Genomic DNA, 20,847 nt, shown 5'->3' on the forward strand with positions numbered 1-20,847 from the left:
CCCTGGATTGGGGAGGGAATGGAGATTTTACAGTATCTTCCCCTGGAGTGGGGTGGGAATGGAGATTTTACAGAATCCTTCTCCTGGATTGGGAAAGGAATGGAAATTTTACAGTATCCTTCCCCTGCCATGCCCACCAAGCCACACCCATCAAGTCACACCCACAGAACCAGTAGTAAAATATTTTGAAACCCACCACTGACTGGGATGCTCTCAATATTGGCTAAATCAAAGAGTGGGCGAGGGTCAGTGGTGGGATCCTACTGGTTTAACAACTGGTTTGCTGCACGTGCGTGCGCAGTTTGGTGAAAACTCACCTCCCGCATTGTTGCCAGCAAGAAAAACAGCTGAGAAGTGGCAATCCACTCTACCACGCTGATCAGCTGGGCTTCGGAAATGGAAATATAGGTGAGTATAACGCAGGGGCGGGCGAAGAGAACCGGTTTGCTCACGGCTGAAAGTTGGAGCTAACGGTTCGCCTGAACTGGTAGAATCCCACCACTGGTGAGGGTCCAGATGCCTCTCCGGATATTGCTAAACTTCAACTCCCAGTAGCCCCACTCAACATGGCCAATAGCGAATGATGCTGGGGGGAGGTATCTCAGCAACATCTGGAGGACCACAATTTTCCCGGTCCTAGATTAAATAACATATGCTTCAATTTGAGGCAGCTTCCTATCTTCCTGATGTTCCTTCGTAGTCGGGGAAGGTTCATATCCGTGGTTTAAATTACTATAGCCCCAGGGAAATCCGGAAATCCAGGGAGTTCAAATGGATATAAAGATTTATTGCAAGCGCTAAGCTCTCTACAAGAATCTGAACTACTAATAGCCAAAGGAAATTGGTGGTCGATAAGAGTCAAAGGAATTCAAGGTGGGCTGGACTTAGATCTCTTGTGGGATAGAAGAGACTCGAGACTGATGACGTATTTGACCCCTTCCTCATGCTCAGCCTGGTCATCTCTTGCATCTAGTTTTGTTTCAGAGGAATGACACAAGAAGCCGTAATGGTGTTTTGTGGTTCATCATGCCAATGATACAAATTATGCAATGGTGAAATCCAACTTTTTTTACTACCAGTTCTGTGGCCGTGGCTTGGTGGTCGTGGCTTGGTGGGTGTGGCAGGGGAAGGATACTGCAAAATCTCCATTCCCACCCCACTCCAGGGGAAGGATATTGCAAACTCACCATTCCCTCCCCACTTTGGGGCCAGCCAGAGATGGTATTTGCCGGTTCTCCAAACTACTCAAAATTTCCACTACCAGTTCTCCGATCTGCTCAAAATTTCTGCTACCGGTTCTCCGAACTGCTCAAAATTTCCACTACTGGTTCTCCAAACTGCTCAAAATTTCCGCTACCGGTTCTCCGAACTACTCAAAATTTCTGCTACCGGTTCTCCGAACTGCTCAAAATTTCCGCTACCGGTTCTCCGAACTGCTCAAAATTTCCGCTACCGGTTCTCCGAACTGCTCAAAATTTCCGCTACCGGTTCTCCAGAACCTATCAGAACCTGCTGGATTTCACCCCTGAAATTATGTCTCTCGGATCCTGCTAATACCAAATCCGTCATTTTCGTCTTGCGCAAGTGATATTGCAAATGCTTGGTAGATCAAATGCCTCTGGTTTAATCTTCTGTGCTTTCCTCTCAGATATAGCCAAAATCATATGTTTCACTCAAGCAGACAGTACTACTTTAGTCTCAACCAGTATAAAAATCAGCACTTTTAATTGCTAAAGTCATCGAGAGCCATTTGCTTGATTAATCAGTTGGGAACGAAATAATCTGCAATATGATGATTTAAGATTAAGGTTCTTTTTTTTAAAAAAAACCTCCCTGTTACTCTATTTTAGTTCCGTTACTATATCAGGACACGGGAAACGATCAAAGACAAGTTTTCCAATTACTGTAATCATAATTGCTCGCTAATAGCAACTTGGCTCATCTGCTAAAATATCTCAGAAAGACATCTGTTCCAATGGGCTTTAGGCAGCATGTGGAGACACCCCTGGCTTGCGCTGATGGGAAATGGTGGCTTCTTGGGAACAAGGCCACCTATCCACCAGGGCTGGATAACCCTCAGAAAAAGAACCAGAGTCGGATCTAATTCATCTGGTGTATTGTACAACAAATCAGGGCTTCCTGCTCCACAAAGCATGTGGAGTCAAGTTGCAAAATCTTGCATGGGTGAGATGCCATTGGAAGCGAGACTTATTGGCGGAGTTCCCACATTGTGCTAAGCCATGGTTGACCTTAATTGTGGTTGGCTGAATAATCTATAGTACTGTGATGGCGAACCTATGGCATGCGTGCCACAGGTGGCACATGTAGCCATATTGGTGGGCACGTGAACTCAGCTCTGGTGTGTATGCGTGTGCCAGCCAGCTGATTTTCGGGCCTTCTGAACCCACCAGAAGTAGGGAACAGGCTGTTTCCTGCCTCCCAAGGGCCTCAGGGGGTGATGGGGAAGGCTCGTTTTACTCTCTCCAGAGCCTCTCTAGGAGTCTGGGGAGGGCAAAAACAGCCTCCCTCCCCGGAGGCCCTCCGGAGGCCGGAAACGGACCATTTGCCAATTTCTGGTGGGACCAGAAGTTGGCAAATGGGCCATTTTCAGCCTCTGGAGGGCCTCCAGGGCATGGGGAAGGCTGTTTTTGCCCTCCCCAGACTCCCAGAAAGCTCTGGAGGCTGGGGAGAGCAAAAAACGGCTCTTCCAGCCCCACCGGAAGTTGGCCAATGGGCTGTTTTTGGCCTCTGGAGGGCCTCCGGGGGGGAAATTTGTTTTCACCCTCCCCAGACTCCCAGAAAGGCTCTAGAGGCTGGGGAGAGCTAAAAATGGTCCTACCGTGCCATTATGTGCCAGGAGAGGGGGAGCGGGGGGAGGGTCAGGGGCAGGACACATAGAATTATGGGTATCCGCACGTGCAAACCCCACCCCACTCCTGGCACGTGATGGCAAAAAGGTTAGCCATCACTGCTATAGTGGCTAGGTTCCCACTTGAGACTAAGCCATGGTTGACAAAGCAGAGGGGATGGTCCATGCAACACATAGAGCCGATTTCTAGTAACAATACGGCAGAGACTTCATATAATCCCAAAGGTGCTTTTTCAAGAGGCAACTGGACTTTCTGCTTTTTCTTTGAAGATGATGTTTTGCTTCTCATCCGAGAAGCTACTTCAGTGTCAAGCTTCGATGCTATCTCAAAATAAATGATTTTTTAAACTGAAGAAGCTGTTTGGATGAGAAGTGCAATGTCTTCGAAGAAAAAACCAGAAAGTCCAGTTGCCTCTTGAAAAAAGCACCTTTGGGACAACTGTGACCTGGATGACTGAGAATCTCCATAGATTTCATCTAATGTGCATATTCCATCTGGAATCTCTGAATTAAAGGCTGTTAAATGTCCCCTATTTCGGGAGCTATTCACAGGAGCATTTGTGGTAGCGAGAAGACACCTCTAGTGGAAGCTCACAGGTGAATCTGATTTATGCAAAGACACCCAGAGACATAAAAGCTTTCCTTACACACCTATTGCAGTGACATTGGTCACCAAGAGACCCTTTCTCCAAAGTGGAGAGGGCTATAAACCTATCTGATTCTCTTTAAAATGGGCTGGGCTGGGTGGGATTGGTGCAGAAAGACCTCCAGCAGTCCCAACACATGTTGCAGGTAGGTAATGGTGAAATCCTCGGCGGTTTGCCACCAGTTCACTGCCTGCGCATACGCCGTGCACGCCAAACGCACGCTGCACACATGCATGCACACTGCATCCCAAACGCACGCTATGCATGCATGCACAGTGTGTCCCAAACGCACGCTGCGCACGGAAAAAGGCTTAAGAAGGTAAGTAGAACAGCTGTGCCGCGTGATTTAGATTCGCTAGAGAGCAGGATTTCCTGCTTTCTAGGGAATATAAATCACGCGGCACAGCTGATCATTGGAAATACCGGTTCAGACGAACCGGTAGCTTTTTTTAACTACCGGTTTTCCCGAACCGGTGTGAACCAGTAGCATTTCACCCCTGCATGTAAGCCACATAAAAACGAGTCAGAACTTTCATCAGATTCTCCTGGATGCCAACTTGCTTTTTTTGATCATGGTCATCTATTCCATAACTTTCTCCATTAGTTCCATATTTTTTTTTTAAAAAAAAGGACAAAATGGCAACAACTGTTGAGGAGCTACCTCCAGTCTAGAGAGCCCAGGCTGAACTCTGCAACAGAGGCAGAGCCATCACCCTGGAAGCCGAAGACCTACCTCAAGCCCTGCATCCGTGATGGTCGATCTCTTAAGGCTCATAGATTTCACCCCTTTTTTGGAGAGGGCGTAATTATCGATGAACTCACAGATGTCCAAGTCGGAAACCCCCACGAGGCAGAAACCGTCAAACCCCCGGATGGCGAAACCTTGAAGGTTGACAAACTCCTTATCTCCATTGGGCAGGACATTGTAGAGCTCTTTGGTGTCCAGCACCGGCGTGAGACCCACCCAAAATTTGGGTTGATACAAGACCCTCCTCCACGCTTTGCACACCTGGGCCAGGACACATTTCTCACAGGCCGAAAAGTACATAAATAAACGGTTCAGGATCTTTTCATCCACGGCCAGATGTCTTTTGGTGGGGGAGCCAGAGAGGTCTTCCAGGGATGGGATGTCCCCATTGGCTGGAGAAAACCCGTCGGCGGGAAGTCCCACCACGGTGGCTCCTGAAGGTCCTCCTGCCAGAGCCGCCAAAGACAATGGTGAAGTGAGACCGGGCATGGACAGGTCACTGTGATTCATTAAGGCTGGGCTGAGGATTGCAGGCACGGAAGACTGGCACAAGCGGTTTTTCATTGCTGGGGTCCCTTTGGTGATGCTCGCGGAGCCGAGTCCATTGGCCTGGGTGGGGAGTTTAACAAGTCCATTCCGGGGTAGACAAGGGGGCTTGGTATCGCTGTTGCCAAGGTTCGACATTTTCCAAGATCACTCTGGAACACAACACAGAGAAACATTAGATGTCAGACACCGTAGAATCCAATCAAGTCCAATATTTTTATTGGTTTACACCCAACAGACAGAATCTTGCCAAACTAAAGCTATCACCTCCTAACCTAATAGATATACCCTGCCTGGGAGATCATAAGATGAGGCTACCTTAAACCTCTTCTGCCATCCTAGCAGTTGGAAAGCGCGCAAATGCGAGTAGATAAACAGGTACAGCTTTGGTGGGAAGGAACAGACTTCTGTGTACCTTGGTGTATAATCATGCTGGTCACGTAACCACGGAAGTGTTTTCAGACAATGCTGGCTCCTTCGGCTAGGAAATGGAGATGAGCACTGCCCCCTAGAGTTGGACTAGACACGAGAAACCTTTACCTTTAAACCTTTAATAGACAGAATCTTGCCAGACTAAAGCTATAACTTTCTAATCTAATAACAGATGTACCCTGGGAAGTTCTAGGGCAGTGTTGGTGAACCTTTTCAGCACCGGATGCCGAAACAGGAGCGTGCATGCGTGCACGCCAGAAACCAGAAGAGCAGTCGCCCAGTGCAAATGCGCATGCCGGGAAGATGATCTTCCAGTTTCTGGCACGCGCATGTGCACTGTCCAGCTGGTCTTCGCACGCACAGGTGCACCAGAAACTGTAAGACCAAGTGGACGGTGTGCATGTGCATGCCGGAAACTGGAAGAGCCGCCACCTGGCGCGCACCTGCACGCTGGGTGGCTTCTTTTCCAGTTTCTGGTGCTCCTGCTCACGTGAAGGCCAGCTGGCCAGCACGCCAGAACCCAGAAGAGCAATGGGCAATGCGTGACCGGAGAGATGGCTCTGTGTGTCACTTCTGGCACGCATGCCATAGGTTCGCCATCGCGGGTATAGGGTGTGGCTGCCCTGAACCTTTTTCTCCCTTCTCCATGCAGTTCAGGACTGTCCAGTGTCTTCTTTTGGGCCCCTCTCTGGAATGGTAAAACCTCAGTTGTCTTGCCGAGACTCCCCTCCCCTCTTTCTCCTTTAATTGCGTGATCCATTACACTACTAGTATCAGAGGTGGGTTTCAGCAGGTTCTGACCAGTTCTGGAGAACCGGTAGTGGAAATTTTGTGTAGTTCGGAGAACCAGTAGTAAAAATTCTGACTGGCATCTATTCTCTGCCTCCCAAGTCCCAGCTGATCGGGAGGAAATGGGGATTTTGCAGAATCCTTCCCTTGAAGTGGGGTGGGAATGGAGATTTTATGGTATCCTTCCCCTGCCATGCCCACCAAGCCACACCCACAGAACCCACCACTGACCAGTATCCTGAACTCAGCCCTTCTCAGAAGAATCCTTCCCTGGGAAATTGCCAAAAACAACAGCAACAACAAATGCCATTCCATATTAATGCTAAGAGCATGACATGAAGGGGCCATAGCCAAGTCTCCAACTCATGAAATTGCTACCTTTTAAAAAAAATCTGTAATGAACCAAAAGTGGCACCGGTTGAATGAACGAGAAAGCAGCCATCCCTGGGACCAGCAGAGCAAAATTGCAGAGCAAGAAGAGCAGGATTTGGCTACAAGTCTTGTCATCGTGGGGTGATAAGGACTGTTCTTGAATTATTGATCCCTGCTTAGTTAATTCATGAACTCTTCGCGGATGGGAGTTCAGCTGGAGTCCCTCACTGTGCTCAGCCCTAAAGCCCTGATGGCGAACCTCTGGCACGCGTGCCAGAGGTGGCATGCAGAGCCCTCTCTGTGAGCACGTGCGCCGTCGCCAGCTGCTGTTCTGATTTCAAAATGTGCACATGTGCGCCGGCCAGCTGGTCTTTGCAGGTGCTGGAGTGCCGGAAAACAGCCAAAAAACAGGCCATTTTTTGCGCCATTTTCAGGCTGTTTTTCAGGGCATTTTTGGGGGGCCAAAAACAGCCCCAAAAGTGGCCTGAAAATGGCCAAAAAAAAAGGCATGCGCACACCGGCCATCTAGTCTTCGGATTTCCGGCGCTCTGGTGCATGCCCATGAACACACATACACACGCATTCCAGTTTGGGCACTCAGTGCCGAAAAGCTTCGCCATCACTGCCCTAAAGAGTTTGTTTTGCATTTTAAGCCAAGTAAGGTGTGGAAAAAAAAAAAAAACACCGGAGTTTCTTCAATAAATAGGAAAACAAACCATTAGATTACTTTGATTTACACAGAGAGTTCACCCGAGGGCTGCTGAGGGGCCACAACACGCGTCTCCCAATACAGCCTTACTTTATGCGCTAGCAAAATAAATCACGGATAATTTCTGCTCCGTAAAATAGGTGCATTTTATGGGCAATTTTATCTCAGACCCAGAGGTGGGTTTCAGCAGGTTCTGACCAGTTCTGGAAAACCGGTAGCAGAAATTTTGAGTAGTTCGGAGAACCGGTAGTAAAAATTCTGACTTGCTCCGCCCCCATCTATTCTCTGCCTCCTGAGTCCCAGCTGATCGGGAGGAAATGGGGATTTTGCAGTAACCTTCCCCTGGAGTGGGGAGGAAATGGAGATTTTACAGTATCCTTCCCCTCCCATGCCCACCAAGCCATGCCCACCAAGCCATGCCACGCCCACCAAGCCACACCCACAGAACCGGTAGTAAAAATTTTTGAAACCCACCACTGCTCAGACCTCTTCCACAAACAGCCTCTACACAAGGGGTTTTGTGTTTTGTGTGTCAGCAGTGACATCTTTTTAAAAGGGTCATGACCAAACTTTTGATTTTTTGGGTCCCTCTGGACCCACCTGTCTATTTTACCATAGGCTCTCTTGACTTTACAAGGCACTTGTCTTCCGATCCCAGTGCTTTTTCTTTTTCTTTGTGCCCTAAACATGTTCCCTCTCACCTTTCACACCTGTCCTGTAACCCAGAGGTTCTCAATCTCAGCACCTTTAAGATGTGCGGACTTCAGCTCCCAGAATTCCCCAGTCAGCGTGCTTCAGTCAGCCGTGGGGTGCAGTGTAACTGCAGGCTACTTCTGCTGACTGCCGGCTGACTGCAATCTGGCAGTTTGGATCTCACCAGCTCAAGGTTGACTCAGCCTTCCATCCTTCCGAGGTGGGTAAAATGAGGACCCAGATTGTTGGGGGGCAAGAGGCTGACTCTGTAAACCACTTAAGAGAGGGCTGTAAAAGCACTGTGAAGTGGTATATAAGTCTGCTATTCCTTCCTTTCCTTTCTCTCTCTCCCTTTTCTACTTCCTTCCTTCCTTCCTTCCTTCCTTCCTTCCTTCCTTCCTTCCTTCCTTCCTTCCTTCCTTCCTTCCTTCCTTCCTTCCTTGGTGCACGGTGGTTAGAATGCAGTATTGCAGGCTAATTCTGCTGACTGCCAGCAGTTCAATCCTGACTGGCTCAAGACTGACTCAGCCTTCCATCCTTCCGAGGTGGGTAAAATGAGGACCCAGATTGTTGGGGGGCAAGAGGCTGACTCTGTAAACCACCTACAGCGGGCTGTAAAAACACTGTGAAGTGGTATATAAGTCTGCTGTTCCTTCCTTTCCTTTCTCTCTCTCCCTTTTCTCCTTCCTTCCTTGGTGCCCAGTGGTTAGAATGTAATATTGCAGGCTAACTCTGCTGACTGCCAGCAGTTCGATACTGACTAGCTCAAGGCTGACTCAGCCTTCCCTCCTTCCGAGGTGGGTCAAATGTGGACGCAGATTATTGGGGGTAAGAGGCTGACTCTGTAACCGCTTAGAGAGGGCTGTAAAGCACTATAAAGTAATATATAAGTCTAAGTGCTATTGCTATTTTAAAATTGCAGAGGTTGAGAAACGTAATCCTCAGTGGATTACTGTATGTTCAAATGATGGCATAAGGTTGTTTTGATTCCTCCTACCCTGCCCTCCATTCTGTTCCTCCTCCCCCAGTGCCTAGTTAAAGACTAAAGATGGTGATGTTAGCTGGATTGGAAAATAATGGCTGACGTGCCAGATTTTTGCTTTTTGCTTTTAATGTTTTTTTGGGAGTTGTGTTGCTGTTGTGAGCTGCCCCAAGTTTTCTTCCCCCCCAGCTGGCTGGGGGAATTCTGAGTGTTGAAGTCCACATGTCTTTAGAGTTGCCAACATTGAGAAACACGGGTCTAAATTGTGCTTAGCTTGAGGTCCACGTGATTTTCTTGGTAACAAATTGGAAATGTTCTGCCCCAGCTACGGACCCCAAAGAACGCAGCACACACAAAGTCTGTACAAAGCTTAATTTACTAAAAATAACTCCGTCTTTTTCAAACAAAGGCTGTTAATAAACTGTCTTAACAGCCTACAAGAATCCTAAGATAAGGTAATCACAGTCTTACTAGGGTTGGCAGAAAGCCCAGAAGCAATTTTGCAGAGAATCCAGACGCGAAGGAGAGTGAACTAAAGTTGTTCCCTACAGCTTGCTTCAATCGGTGTTCCTCCTTAAATAGGCTAAGGGAGTGGCCAATTAGCCCTAAGCCTTACTCTCGAGGAGACCTCCTCCTGAGGAGCCACTCCTGCCTTTTGGCAGCTCTGCGCGCCCGTGCATTGAGAAGAGGCTCCTCCTCTTCGTCCTCTTCACTTATGGGAGCTTCTGGAGGTTCTGAAGGCCCTGGCTGAATCCCTGCCTCTGGCACCACATCTTCTCCAGCCTCCTCACTGTCCGACTCGAGCGCCAGCTGCACAGGCTGCTGACGCAGCACCACACCAGCCTCCTCGCTGTCGGAATCAGCTACAATCTGCACAGGCCACTGATGGGCCACAATAGGAAATGGTTTGCGATGTTCTTCTTCTGGGACTTTGTTTAACTTTCCAGTTTAGCTATCCCTGGAAATTCTGGACAGTTCCTATCTAAGTCATAACTCTAACCCTACTAAGCTATTTGAAGGTCAGCTAAGAGCCACCTACTATAACCTATGAAACCCACATGCTGCATTGAAGCGAGTGTGTATACGTTGCTGACTTTCTGATGAGCTCGTCTGTGTGCTCTTATTTCCAAACCCTGTCACATTTCACCAAGATTAGCTTGCTCTCTGGGGAATCTATTGTTGAGCTAAAAGGTGTATTGGATTTTTCAAGAACCATCGATCAATACCGCTGGAAAACCAGGTAATTTAAGCCATTCTCCGTTACTCAACTATTGTGTTGAGTAGAATGTCATATTTTTTAAAAAGAACAGGTAATCTGCAATTGAAGAGGAGCCCTCCCCGTCCCTGCAGGAAGTTAACAATTTTTAAATATTTAGGAATAAATAGTTAGGGATTTACAGATTGACAGATTGTCAGAGTTGGAAGGAACCTTGGAGGTCATCTAGTCCAACCCCCGCCCAAGCAGGAGACCCTACACCATTTTTGACAGATGGCAGTCCAGTCCCTTCTTGAAAGTTTCCAGGGATGAAGCTCCCACAACTTCCGAAGGCAACTTCTCTTCCATCAGCAGATTGTTCCCACTGTCAGAAAGTTCCTCCTTATTTCTAGGTTGAATCTCTCCTTGTTCTGTTTCCATCCATTATTCCTTGTCTGGCCTTCAGGTGCCTTGGAAAAGAGCTTGACCCTCTCTCCTCTCTGTGGCAGCCCCTCAAATATTGAAAGACTGCTATCCTGTCTCCCCTGGTCCTTCTCTTCACTAGACTAGCCATGCCCAGTTCCTGCAACCGTTCATCATATGTTTTAGCCTCCAGTCCCCTCATCATCTTGGTTGCTCTTTTCTGCACTTTTTCTAGAGTCTCAACATCTTTTTTATAGTGTGGTGACCAAAACTGGATGCAGTATTCTAGGTGTGTTCTTTCTAAGGCATTACAGAGTGGTATTAGTACCTCACTTGATCTTGATTGTATCCCTCTGTTAATGCAATTTAGGATTGCATTGGCTTTTTGGGCTGCTGCTGCAGACCTCAAAAGTCTTCTACTCCCCTGATCATGGCAGGAGATTTTATACCATATCCCAATCAAAGGGTTATCATCTATTTTTGAAAACCTCCAGTGATGAAGCACCTAGAACTCTGAAAATCAAGCTATTCCACTGATTAATTGTTCTCCCTGTCATAAACATTCTCCTTATATAGCCTATGACTATCATTAAGTGTTGTACCTTATGATTCTTGATGAATGTATCTTTTCTTTTATGTACACTGAGAGCATCTGCACCAAAGACAAATTCCTTGTGTGTCCAATCACACTTGGCCAATAAAGAACTCCTATCCTATCCTATCCTATCCTGTCCTGTCCTATCCTATCCTATCCTATCCTATCGTATCCTATCCTATCCTATCCTATCCTATCCTATCCTATCCTATCCTATCCTATCCTATCCTATCCTATCCTATCCTATCCTATCCTATCCCATTCCATTCCATTCCATTCCATTCCATTCCATTCCATTCTTTCCTAATTCTCTTCTCTTCTCTTCTCTTCTCTTCTCTTCTCTTCTCTTCTCTTCTCTTCTCTTCTCTTCTCTTCTCTTCTCTTCTCTTCTCTTCTCTTCTCTCCTCTTCCCTTCCCTTCCCTTCCCTTCCCTTCCATTCCATTCCATTCCATTCCATTCCATTCCATTCTTACTTCTAGATTGGGTCTCTTTTTAACAAGCTTCCACCCAACACGAGAAATTTAAAAATATTTCCTTCCCTCCTAAGAAACTTTCATCAAACCTGATTTTTTTTAAACCTCCAGAAACGTTTCCAAAGCAAGGGCTGCTTCACCAGACCGAATGTGACCTCGTAGGAGAAGGGAAACGGGCAGAATTTCTAGCCTCGGCTCAATGCCCGGATAAAATTTGCTATTTAAAGATCAGCTCAAACAGCTGGTTGAACAGCTGGCCACCACGTCGCCTTCTTAACCTCCTGGGGACCTCCTGGCCAGTATTTGGATATTCTCCTTCCTTTTAATTTGCCAGTTAAGGATTGATGGCCCCTTCAAGGTCCTTCCATGTGTCAGGTCAAGCTTTCCACCCAGTCTGGAAATGTTCTACATGCACAATCTGTGTGTCACATCCAATTTGTCTCAGGCACACCAGCCCAAACTTGAGAGCAAGCAGAGAGCTGGTCTCCCCTCTCCAGGGACTTTCTGGCTGAGACACGGCGAAGCCAGGCTGTCTGCAAGCTTCCTGCGATCACGTGCCAATGCAGATGGCTGGCTTGGAGAAATTCCTCTCAGACACATGCATTTGACAAGCGTGCTGTTTTCATGCTGCCAACGAACAGGCCTGGGCCTTCCTTTAATTCAGAGGACGAGCCAGCAGCTGATCGGGAAGGGAAAGCCATTCAGAAGCAAGCTATTTCTTTCCCGAGGGGGAAGACGAGGGAGACAATGATCCACACTTAAGCTTTGTTATCCCAGATTTCAAACCACGGGCCACAGCGTTATAGAGGAAAGATCTGGATTCTGCAGCCATTTTAAATGAAAGCCAACAGGAGCAGGCCTCGTTTTGTCATGAAACAACATGAAGAACGGTTACAGAAATCCAGTACGTCAAGTCTAGTGATAAGGGGGACGTGATAGAAGTGTCCCAATGTTTGAGGGGTTGCCACAAAGAAGAGGGGGTCCACCTATTCTTCAAAGCACCTGAGGGCAGAACAAGAAGCAATGCATGGAAACTAATCAAGGAGAGAAGCAACCTAGAATGAAGGAGAAATTGCCTAACAGTGAGAACAATCAACAACTTGCCTCCAGAAGTTGTAAATGCTCCAATGCTGGAAGTTTGTAAGAAGAGATTGGCCAACCATTTGTCTGACATGATATAAGGTTTCCTGACTGAGCAGGGGGTTGGACTAGCACAGGGATCAGCAACCTGTGGCTCTGGAGCTGCATGTGGCTCTTTCACCCCTCTCCTGCAGCTCCCTGTTGCTCAAAATATGCGCCACAACTGCCAATGTGCGACATCCTCCGGCACACAATTTATTGAGCTTTTCGACCCCCGGTAGGCCAACCATGGATAAATCCAAGAAAAGAAAAGTTTCAGAAGAAAACAGAACGTTTAATTCAACTACATATGCTAGTTTTGTGGCTGCTCAAGAAATAGTCAGGCACGGGAAGGGTTTTGTGGCTCCCGGTGTTTTCTTTACTGTGGGAAACAGGTCCAAATGTTTCTTTGAGTGTTTAAGATTGCCGACCCCTGGACTAGAAGACCTCCAAGGTCCCTTCCAACTCTGTTATGTCTAATGAAGATTAGACAGATTACAGTTGATTTGATAGCTGTTTCCCGGTATGAGACAGGACTGGCTGGGACTTTAGTAGGGGAGAACTAGGTAATCCCAAATTATATACAGGTACTTCTCGATGTAGGATCACAACTGAGCCCAAAAATTTATGTTGCTGAGTGAGAGATGCATTAAGTGAGGTTTGCCCCATTTTATGACTTTTCTTGTCCCATTTGTTAAGTGAACCCCTGCTGTCATTAAATTAGGAATCCGGTTGCTAAGTAAATCTGGCTCCCCCATTGACTTTGCTTCTCAGAGGGTCACGTGACCCCGGGACACTGCAACCATCTTAAATGTGAATCAGTGGTCCAGCATCCGAATGTACATCACGTGATCATGGGGATGCTGCAATGGTCGTCAGTGTGAAAAATGGTCATAAGTTGCTTTTTAAAGGGCAGTCGTAATTTCGAATGGCCACTACGTGAACTGTTGTAAGTCGAGGACTACCTGTACTAGACTGGGAAACTCGGGGGGGGGGAATTCCTTCTAGGACCATTACCAAGAAAACTGAATTGGTGGGTCATCAGAAATGGTGCATCAGACCTGGTGAAAAAATATGCTTTTCTTTTTTAATCCTGTAGACTGCAAGTTTATTCTTGGCATCTGAGAAGCAGTGAGGTCAAACCTTTCACATCAATCCCTGAAGGAAGATCCCAGCCTTAAGCTCTTAAGGAAGAGGAATGATGGATAAGCTATTTCTACTCAGCAATCTGTTCGCCCAGGTAGTCACTCATAAATCTGTTGTACCATGAATTGCCAGTTTACATTGTCAAATGCTTTCTGTGCATCTAAAAACATCAACGCCATTTGTTTATCAGAGTGTATTTCATAATATTCCAGCGTATCTAAAATAATTCTCACATTGTTCTTAATTTGCCTTTTAGGTAAAAATCCATTCTGGTCAGGATGGATAAATTCATTCAGAAATCTCTGCTATTATTGATGTAAATATTTTATAGTCTGCATTTAATAGAGATAGGGGTCTCTAATTCTTTATCTGTGTTAAATCTGAGTCTTCTTTCAGGATTAAAGTAATAATTTCTTCTACCCATGAGTTTGGCATCTTGGCATCCAAGAAGCAGTGAGGTTAAACCTTCCCCATCAATCCATGAAGGAAATTCCCAGCCTTAAGCTCTTAAGGAAGAGGAATGATAAATCAGTTGCCTCTATTCAGCAATCTGTTTGCCCAGGTAGTTGCTCATAAGTCTGTTTCCTTCCCTCAGGAACTGAAAAAAAAACAGCATAGAGAAAAATGTGTCCTAATTTCAGCACTAATCACTTTTCTATTTTTTGCCGGCGCCGTTCTCAAAATAGGCATTTCCAGATGGACTCGCCTTCCCCCCCTACCCCCATGGATTTTTATGCTATGCTTGGGAAATAGAAGAGAACCACCTGCTGGATAGATGCTTTCACGCCACAGGTGCGTCCTGAAGGTGTTGTTGTGGTCCGCCAGCAGCCTGCAGAGCTGGCAGAGGAGTCGGACAGTGAGGAGGCTGGGGAGGACAATGGGCCAGTCCTGGAGTCAGGGGAAGGTCCAGACGAGGGCTCCAAGTCAGAGGCAGAGATGGGGCCAGGGCCATCTGGGAGCGATGCGCGGACTCCGGAGCCTCCAGAGGCAGACAGCAGAGAGACAGAGGAACAGGAGGAGCCTGTTCCTAGTGCACGCATGCGAAGAGCTGCCAGAAGGCAAGAGCAGCTAAAGCAAAAAGGACGACTCAGGAGTAAGGCCAGGAGATGATTGTCCCCTCCCAGAAGGCTTAAAAGAGCAGCAATGGCTCTTGGGCTCTTTGTAGGAAAGCAACATTGCTACATTTGTTTCTTGTTGGTGTCTCTTGTTTCTGAACTTTAATTCAGGGTTAAATGAGGAGCCAGATTGTTGGGAATAAGAGGCTGACTCTGTAAACTGCTTAGAGAGGGCTGGAAAGCACTGTGAAGCAGTATATAAGTCTAAGTGCTATTGCTATAGCTATCTGACTGTAAATCACGTAGTGATGGGACTGCTATAAGGGTCCTAAGTGTGAAACACGGTCATCAGTCGCATTTTTCAGTGCCATTGTAACTTCGAACGGACACTAAACAAACTGCCGTAAGTCAAGGACTTACCAGTATCGACATTTGCTATGTTCCACTGCTTGGAACAGAAGCCTTCTTGCTGTCCTAGCTTTCTATAAGTAAAGGGGAAAACTTTTACAAATATATCCCTCCCACCCATTTCCCCCCGCAGTTTGGAATGGAACAGCCCATAGTTTTATCTAACCTGCCCATCGCTTCTCCAGGATGGCTGCCTCCATTTTTAATCCGGGTGGGTGGCTGGGCAACAGCAACTTGTGGTATGTACGGTGTGGTAGGGCAACCGAAGAGGCTGTGTGCCATGCGATTGCTGCCCACGATGACTTCCTGCTGATTAGAACAGAGCCTTGCCCTCCCCGAGAGGGCGGGGGGGAAAGCTTTGGGCTCCGCAATTCAAAGGAAAGGTGCCAATTAGGGGCTCACGTCCTCCTACGCCACTTGTCGCCCGTTGGCAAAGGATGCATAATGCGCTCCCAGCATGGGGGCTCGTAGGCTGGGAGACGGGACTGTTTCCATTTCCTGCAGTGACAGATAGCGGCGTTTGGAGACTCAGATTTTATAGATGGGGTGAAGCGGGGAGAGGAGAGGAGAGGGTGATCAGTTTGGCACATTAGCAGAATAACAGAGCTGGAAGGGATTTGGGAGGTCTTCTAGTCCAACCCCCTGCTCAGGCAGGAAACCCTATACCATTTCAGACAAATGGTGGTCTAATCTCTTCTTAAAAAACTTCCAGTGTTCGAGCATTCACAACTTCTGGAGGCAATTAATCCACTGACTCATTGTTCTAACTGTCAGGAAATTTCTCCTTAGTTCTAAGTTGCTTCTCTCCTTGATTAGTTTCCACCCATTGCTTCTTGTCCTGCCCTCAGGTGTTTTGAAGAATAGAATAACAGAGTTGGAAGGGACCTTGGAGATCTTCTAGTCCAACCCCTTGCTTAGGCAGGAAACCCTCCACCACTTCAGACAAATGGTTGTCCAACCTTTTCTTAAAAACTTCCAGTGTTGGAGCATTCACAACTTCTGGAGGCAAGTTGTTCCATAGATTAATTGTTCTAACTGTCAGGAAATTCCTCCTTAGTTCTGAGTTGCTTCTCTCCTTGATTAATTTCCACCCGTTGCTTCTTGTCCTGCCCTCAGGGGCTTTGGCGAATAGGTTGATTCCCTTTTCTTTGTGGCAGCCCCTGAAATGGTTTCAGAGCTGCCCAAAACCCAGCATGATTTGGCTCAAATGATCATATTTTGATACCTTAACCTCTACACCAAACTGACCCTTTAGAAAAATGGTATGTCATGTGTCCCCCCGCCCCCACCCGTCACATCTTCTTTCCTAAAACCTATGTAATACTTCTCAGTTGGAGCATGGCCTGTGGAAACTCTCTGGATTGCTTCCGAAATGAAATTAACAGCAATTTAGATGCAAACCGTTTTGGATCTGCAATTTCAGGAACATTCACACTAAAAATGCAAAACAGCCAGCTTGGCTTAGCAGTTGAAGCACTGGGCTGAAAACCAGAGACCCTGTGATTGAAAGGGGAAATTATTCAATCCATGCCTAAGCCTGTCCCTGAATCATTTTTTTTAATGATCATGGCTGCCATAAAGAAGAGGAGGTCAACCTATTTTCCAGACCACCAAGAAGGCAAGACAAGAAGCAGTGGATGGAAACCAATCAAGGAGAGAAGCAACCTGGAACTAAGGAGCAATTCTCTAACAATGCAAACAATAAACTTTTGGAATGGCTTGACTTCAGAAGTTGTAGGTGCTCCATCACTGGAGGCTTTTAAGAAGAGACTGGACAGCCATTTCTCTGAATTGGCATAGGGTCTCCTGCTTGAGCAGTGGGTTGGACTAAAAAACCTCCAAGGTCTCTTCCAACACTCTTGTTCTGTTAACATTATTCTGAATGGAACTTACTTTTCATTATTATGTCTTGGTGGGTTTCAAAATGTCTTTTCTTTCCTAGAGGCTTCATTTACTGCATTGATGTTTTCTTCAAGTAGAAAGGCAGGGATGGAAATAAATCGTGGGGATTGCAGTGGGGTCTTATACTTCATGAGATGTTCCTCGGAGAACAGACTGAGAATACATCAGGAGAATGAATAAAGAACGTCCAAATTAAAAGACCCTTGCCTCTGGGGAGGAAAGCTATGGCAAATCTAGACAGCATACTAAAAAGCAGAGATATCACCCTGCCAACAAAAGTGCGTATAGCCAAGGCGAAGGTTTTCCCAGTTGCAATGTACGGCTGTGAAAGTTGGACCATAAGGAAGGCTGAGCACCAAAGAATGGAGGCCTTTGAACTCTGATGCTGGAGAAGACTCCTGTGAGTCCCTTGGACTGCAAGGCAATCAAACCGGTCAGTCCTAGAGGAGATCAACCCTGACTGCTCTTTAGAAGGCCAGATCCTGAAGAGGAAGCTCAAATGCTTTGGCCGCCTAATGAGAAGGATGGATTCCCTGGAGAAGAGCCTAATGCTGGGAAAGATGGAGGGCCAAAGAAGAAGGGGACAACAGAGAACGAGATGGCCGGATGGAGTCACTGAAGCAGTCGGCATGAGCTTAAATGGACTCCAGAGGATGGTAGAGGACAGGAAGGCCTGGAGGAATGTGGTCCATGGGGTCGCAATGGGTTGGACACGACTTCGCAACTAACAACAACAAGATGAAGAATAGAAAGTCTGCAGCATTACTCAGACGAAGAGTGATGCTCTACGTTTTCCAGCTCTCCTTTGTAACCAGACTCGTGGTGAGACATCTGGCATTACATCACCAGTGCTTCATTCATCCCGTGTTGTGGCAGCCAATGAAGTGAGACGAGGTCACACGGTTTGTGCCCACCGTATGCTTAACTGAGTCATGAGGGCGGGGGGGTTAGTAGATTACAGTAATACAACAAAGGGGTTAATTTTAACCCCTTACAGACCCAGTCATACATTTTGCTAAGCTAGCTCTCTCCAGCCAATCAACATCCATAGCAAAACCCAATCAACGGATTCTTTTTTTTGTGTTGAGACCTCCCAAAAAAATATTACAGGCGGTCCTCGACTTACGACATCAATTGGGACCAGAATTTCCATTCCAAGGTGGTTATTAAGTGAGTTGTGCCCATTTTTTTTGGCCACAGTTAATTAGCAATAGCAATAGCACTTAGACTTATATACTGCTTCACAGTGCTTATACAGCCCTCTCTAAGCGGTTTACGGAGTCAGCCTCTTGCCCCCAACAATCTGAGTCCTTATTTTACCCATCTCGGAAGGATGGAAGGCTGAGTCAACCTTGAGCCTGGTGAGATTTGAACTGCTGGCAATCGGCAGAATTAGCCTGCAATACTGCATTCTAACCACTGCGCACCATGGATGGAAGGAAGGAAGGAAGGAAGGAAGGAAGGAAGGAAGGAAGGAAGGAAGGAAGGAAGGAAAGAAAATAGCAATAGCTCTTAGACATATACCGCTTTACAGTGCTTTCCAGCTCTCTCTAAGCGGTTTACAGAATCAGCCTCTTGCCCCCCATCAATCTGGGTCCTCATTTTACCCATCTCGGAAGGATGGAAGGCTGAGTCAACCCGAATCTTGAAACATTGCAGTTGTTAAGTGAACCATGCAGTTATTAAGTGGATCTGGCTTCCTCCATGAACCACAGAAAATTTGGACTCAGTTATGGTCATATGTCGAGGACTACCTGCACAGCAGAATGGACATGAATGTATGGAGCATTTCTGCTGTGGCTGAAATTAAGAACCATAGAATAACAAAGTTGGAAGGGACCTTGGAGGTCTTCTAGTCCAACCGCCTGTTCAGGCAGGAAACCCTCCACCACTTCAGACAAATGGTTGTCCAATCTCTTCTTAAAAACTTCCAGTGTTGCAACATTCACAACTTCTGGAGGCAAGTTGTTCCACTGGTTAATTGTCCTTAGTTCTAAGTTGCTTCTCTCCTTGATTAGTTTCCACCCATTGCTTTTTGTCCTGCCCTCAGGTGCTTTGGAGAATAGTTTGACACCCCCCCCTCTTCTTTGTGGCAGCCCCTGAGATATCAGAACATTATAACTTCTTCTTATAATATTATTATAAATTACATTAAATCCTAAGGCAAAATCTGGACCATCTAGAACGCGGAGGGAGGGGCTTCCCATTTTTGCAAGCTGCAGCCCCCTCACTTCTCAACACCTGGCAGCAAATTGCTGACTTTCGCCAGCTCCATTTTTCATCCTTGCATGGTTAAAAATATAATCGCGAGGCTGATGAACATATCTACACCCCCGTGTGTAGAAAATGTCAGTGCATTTTCCCCGTGCCCTCTTGAAGATCTCAATAAAAAAAATAAATAAAAGTGATATGCACTGCCAACACCACCTGGCATCACCACCTGTTGGCAGCCCTTCTTTTAAGAGGATGGCAGAACAGCACTCTCGATATCAATAACTTTTAAAACCTTCACCTTCGTGTAAAAAGACTTCACTGCGAGGATTTATCCAGGGTTTCCTAACCATGGAAAAATTAAGACGTGTGGACTTCAACTCCCAGAATTCCGCAGTCAGCTGTGCTGTGACATGTGACCGTTTTTCACACTTACAAGTGTTGCAGGTATTCCCATGGTCACATGATCAAAATTTGGATGCTTGGCAACTAGTGTTTATTTGTGATCATTGCACTAGTGGTGGGTTTCAAATTTTTTTACTACCGGTTCTGTGGGCGTGGCTTGGTGGGCATGGCATGGTTTGGTGGGCGTGGCAGGGAAGGATACTGTAAAATCTCCATTCCCACCCACTCCAGGGGAAGGATACTGCAAAATCCCCATTTCCTCCCAATCAGCTGGGATTCGGGAGGCAGAGAATAGATGGGGGTGGTCAGAATTTTTACTACCGGTTCTCCAAACTACTCAAAATTTCTGCTACCGGTTCTCCAGAACTGGTCAGAACCTGCTGAAACCCACCTCTGGTATGCACCAAAAGGAGGTTTGGGAAGGTAAGTAGAACAGCAGATGGTAGTGGGGAAAATCAGCTGTGGTGTGCAATCTTGGGAACCTTTTTAAAAACTTTTTTAAAGCATTTTTTACTACTGGTTCGGGCAAATAGGAAGTAAAAAAATGCTTTAAAAAAGTAAAAAAAAAATGCTTGGACGATCACAGCTGTGCCACGCCATCATCCGAGCCTTTTTCCAGAGAACCGGTAGTAAAAAAAAAATGCCTAAAAAGATTTTTTAAAAAAGTTCTGACGATCGCGCGTCGCTCAGCTGATCGTCAGAACTTTATTTTTACATATTTTTTTTTACTACCAGTTCGGCGAACCAGTAGCATTTTTTACTACCGGTTTAGGTCAGAGGTGGGCAATTATGGCCTTTTTATGACTTGTGGACTTCAATTCCCAGAATTCCTGAGCTAACATGGCTGGCTCAGGAATTCTGGGAGTTGAAGTCCACAAGTCATAAAAGGGCCATAGTTGCCCACCCCTGGTTTAGGTGAACCGGCCCGAACCAGTAGCATTTCACCCCTGGGATCATGTGATCCCCTTTTGCGACCTTCTGACAAGCAAAATCAACAGGGGAAGCCAGATTCACTTAATAACCATGCTAACTAATTTAACTGCAGCCATTTACTTAACAACTATGGCAAGGAAGGTTATAAAACGGGCAAAACTCAATAAATATTTTGCTTAGCCAAAAAAACAAAC

General features: G+C 46.5%; 1 protein-coding gene across 1 annotated transcript in view; it reads right to left on the reverse strand.

The window, feature by feature from the left end:
* FBXL16 (F-box and leucine rich repeat protein 16) overlaps positions 1–20,847 on the reverse strand; it is a 38,148-nt gene that overhangs the window by 6,595 nt on the left and 10,706 nt on the right. Inside the window, exon 2 of the mRNA XM_070955227.1 lies at positions 4,250–4,962. Coding sequence (XP_070811328.1) covers positions 4,250–4,948 — 699 coding nt within the window. The 5' untranslated portion in view covers positions 4,949–4,962. The remainder of the gene's footprint in view (positions 1–4,249; positions 4,963–20,847) is intronic.

This window comes from Pituophis catenifer, unplaced genomic scaffold, assembly GCF_029215685.1.
Source record: "Pituophis catenifer annectens isolate HBS135680 unplaced genomic scaffold, rPitCat1.0.hap2 SCAF_16, whole genome shotgun sequence".
Taxonomy (NCBI): Eukaryota; Metazoa; Chordata; class Lepidosauria; order Squamata; family Colubridae; genus Pituophis; species Pituophis catenifer.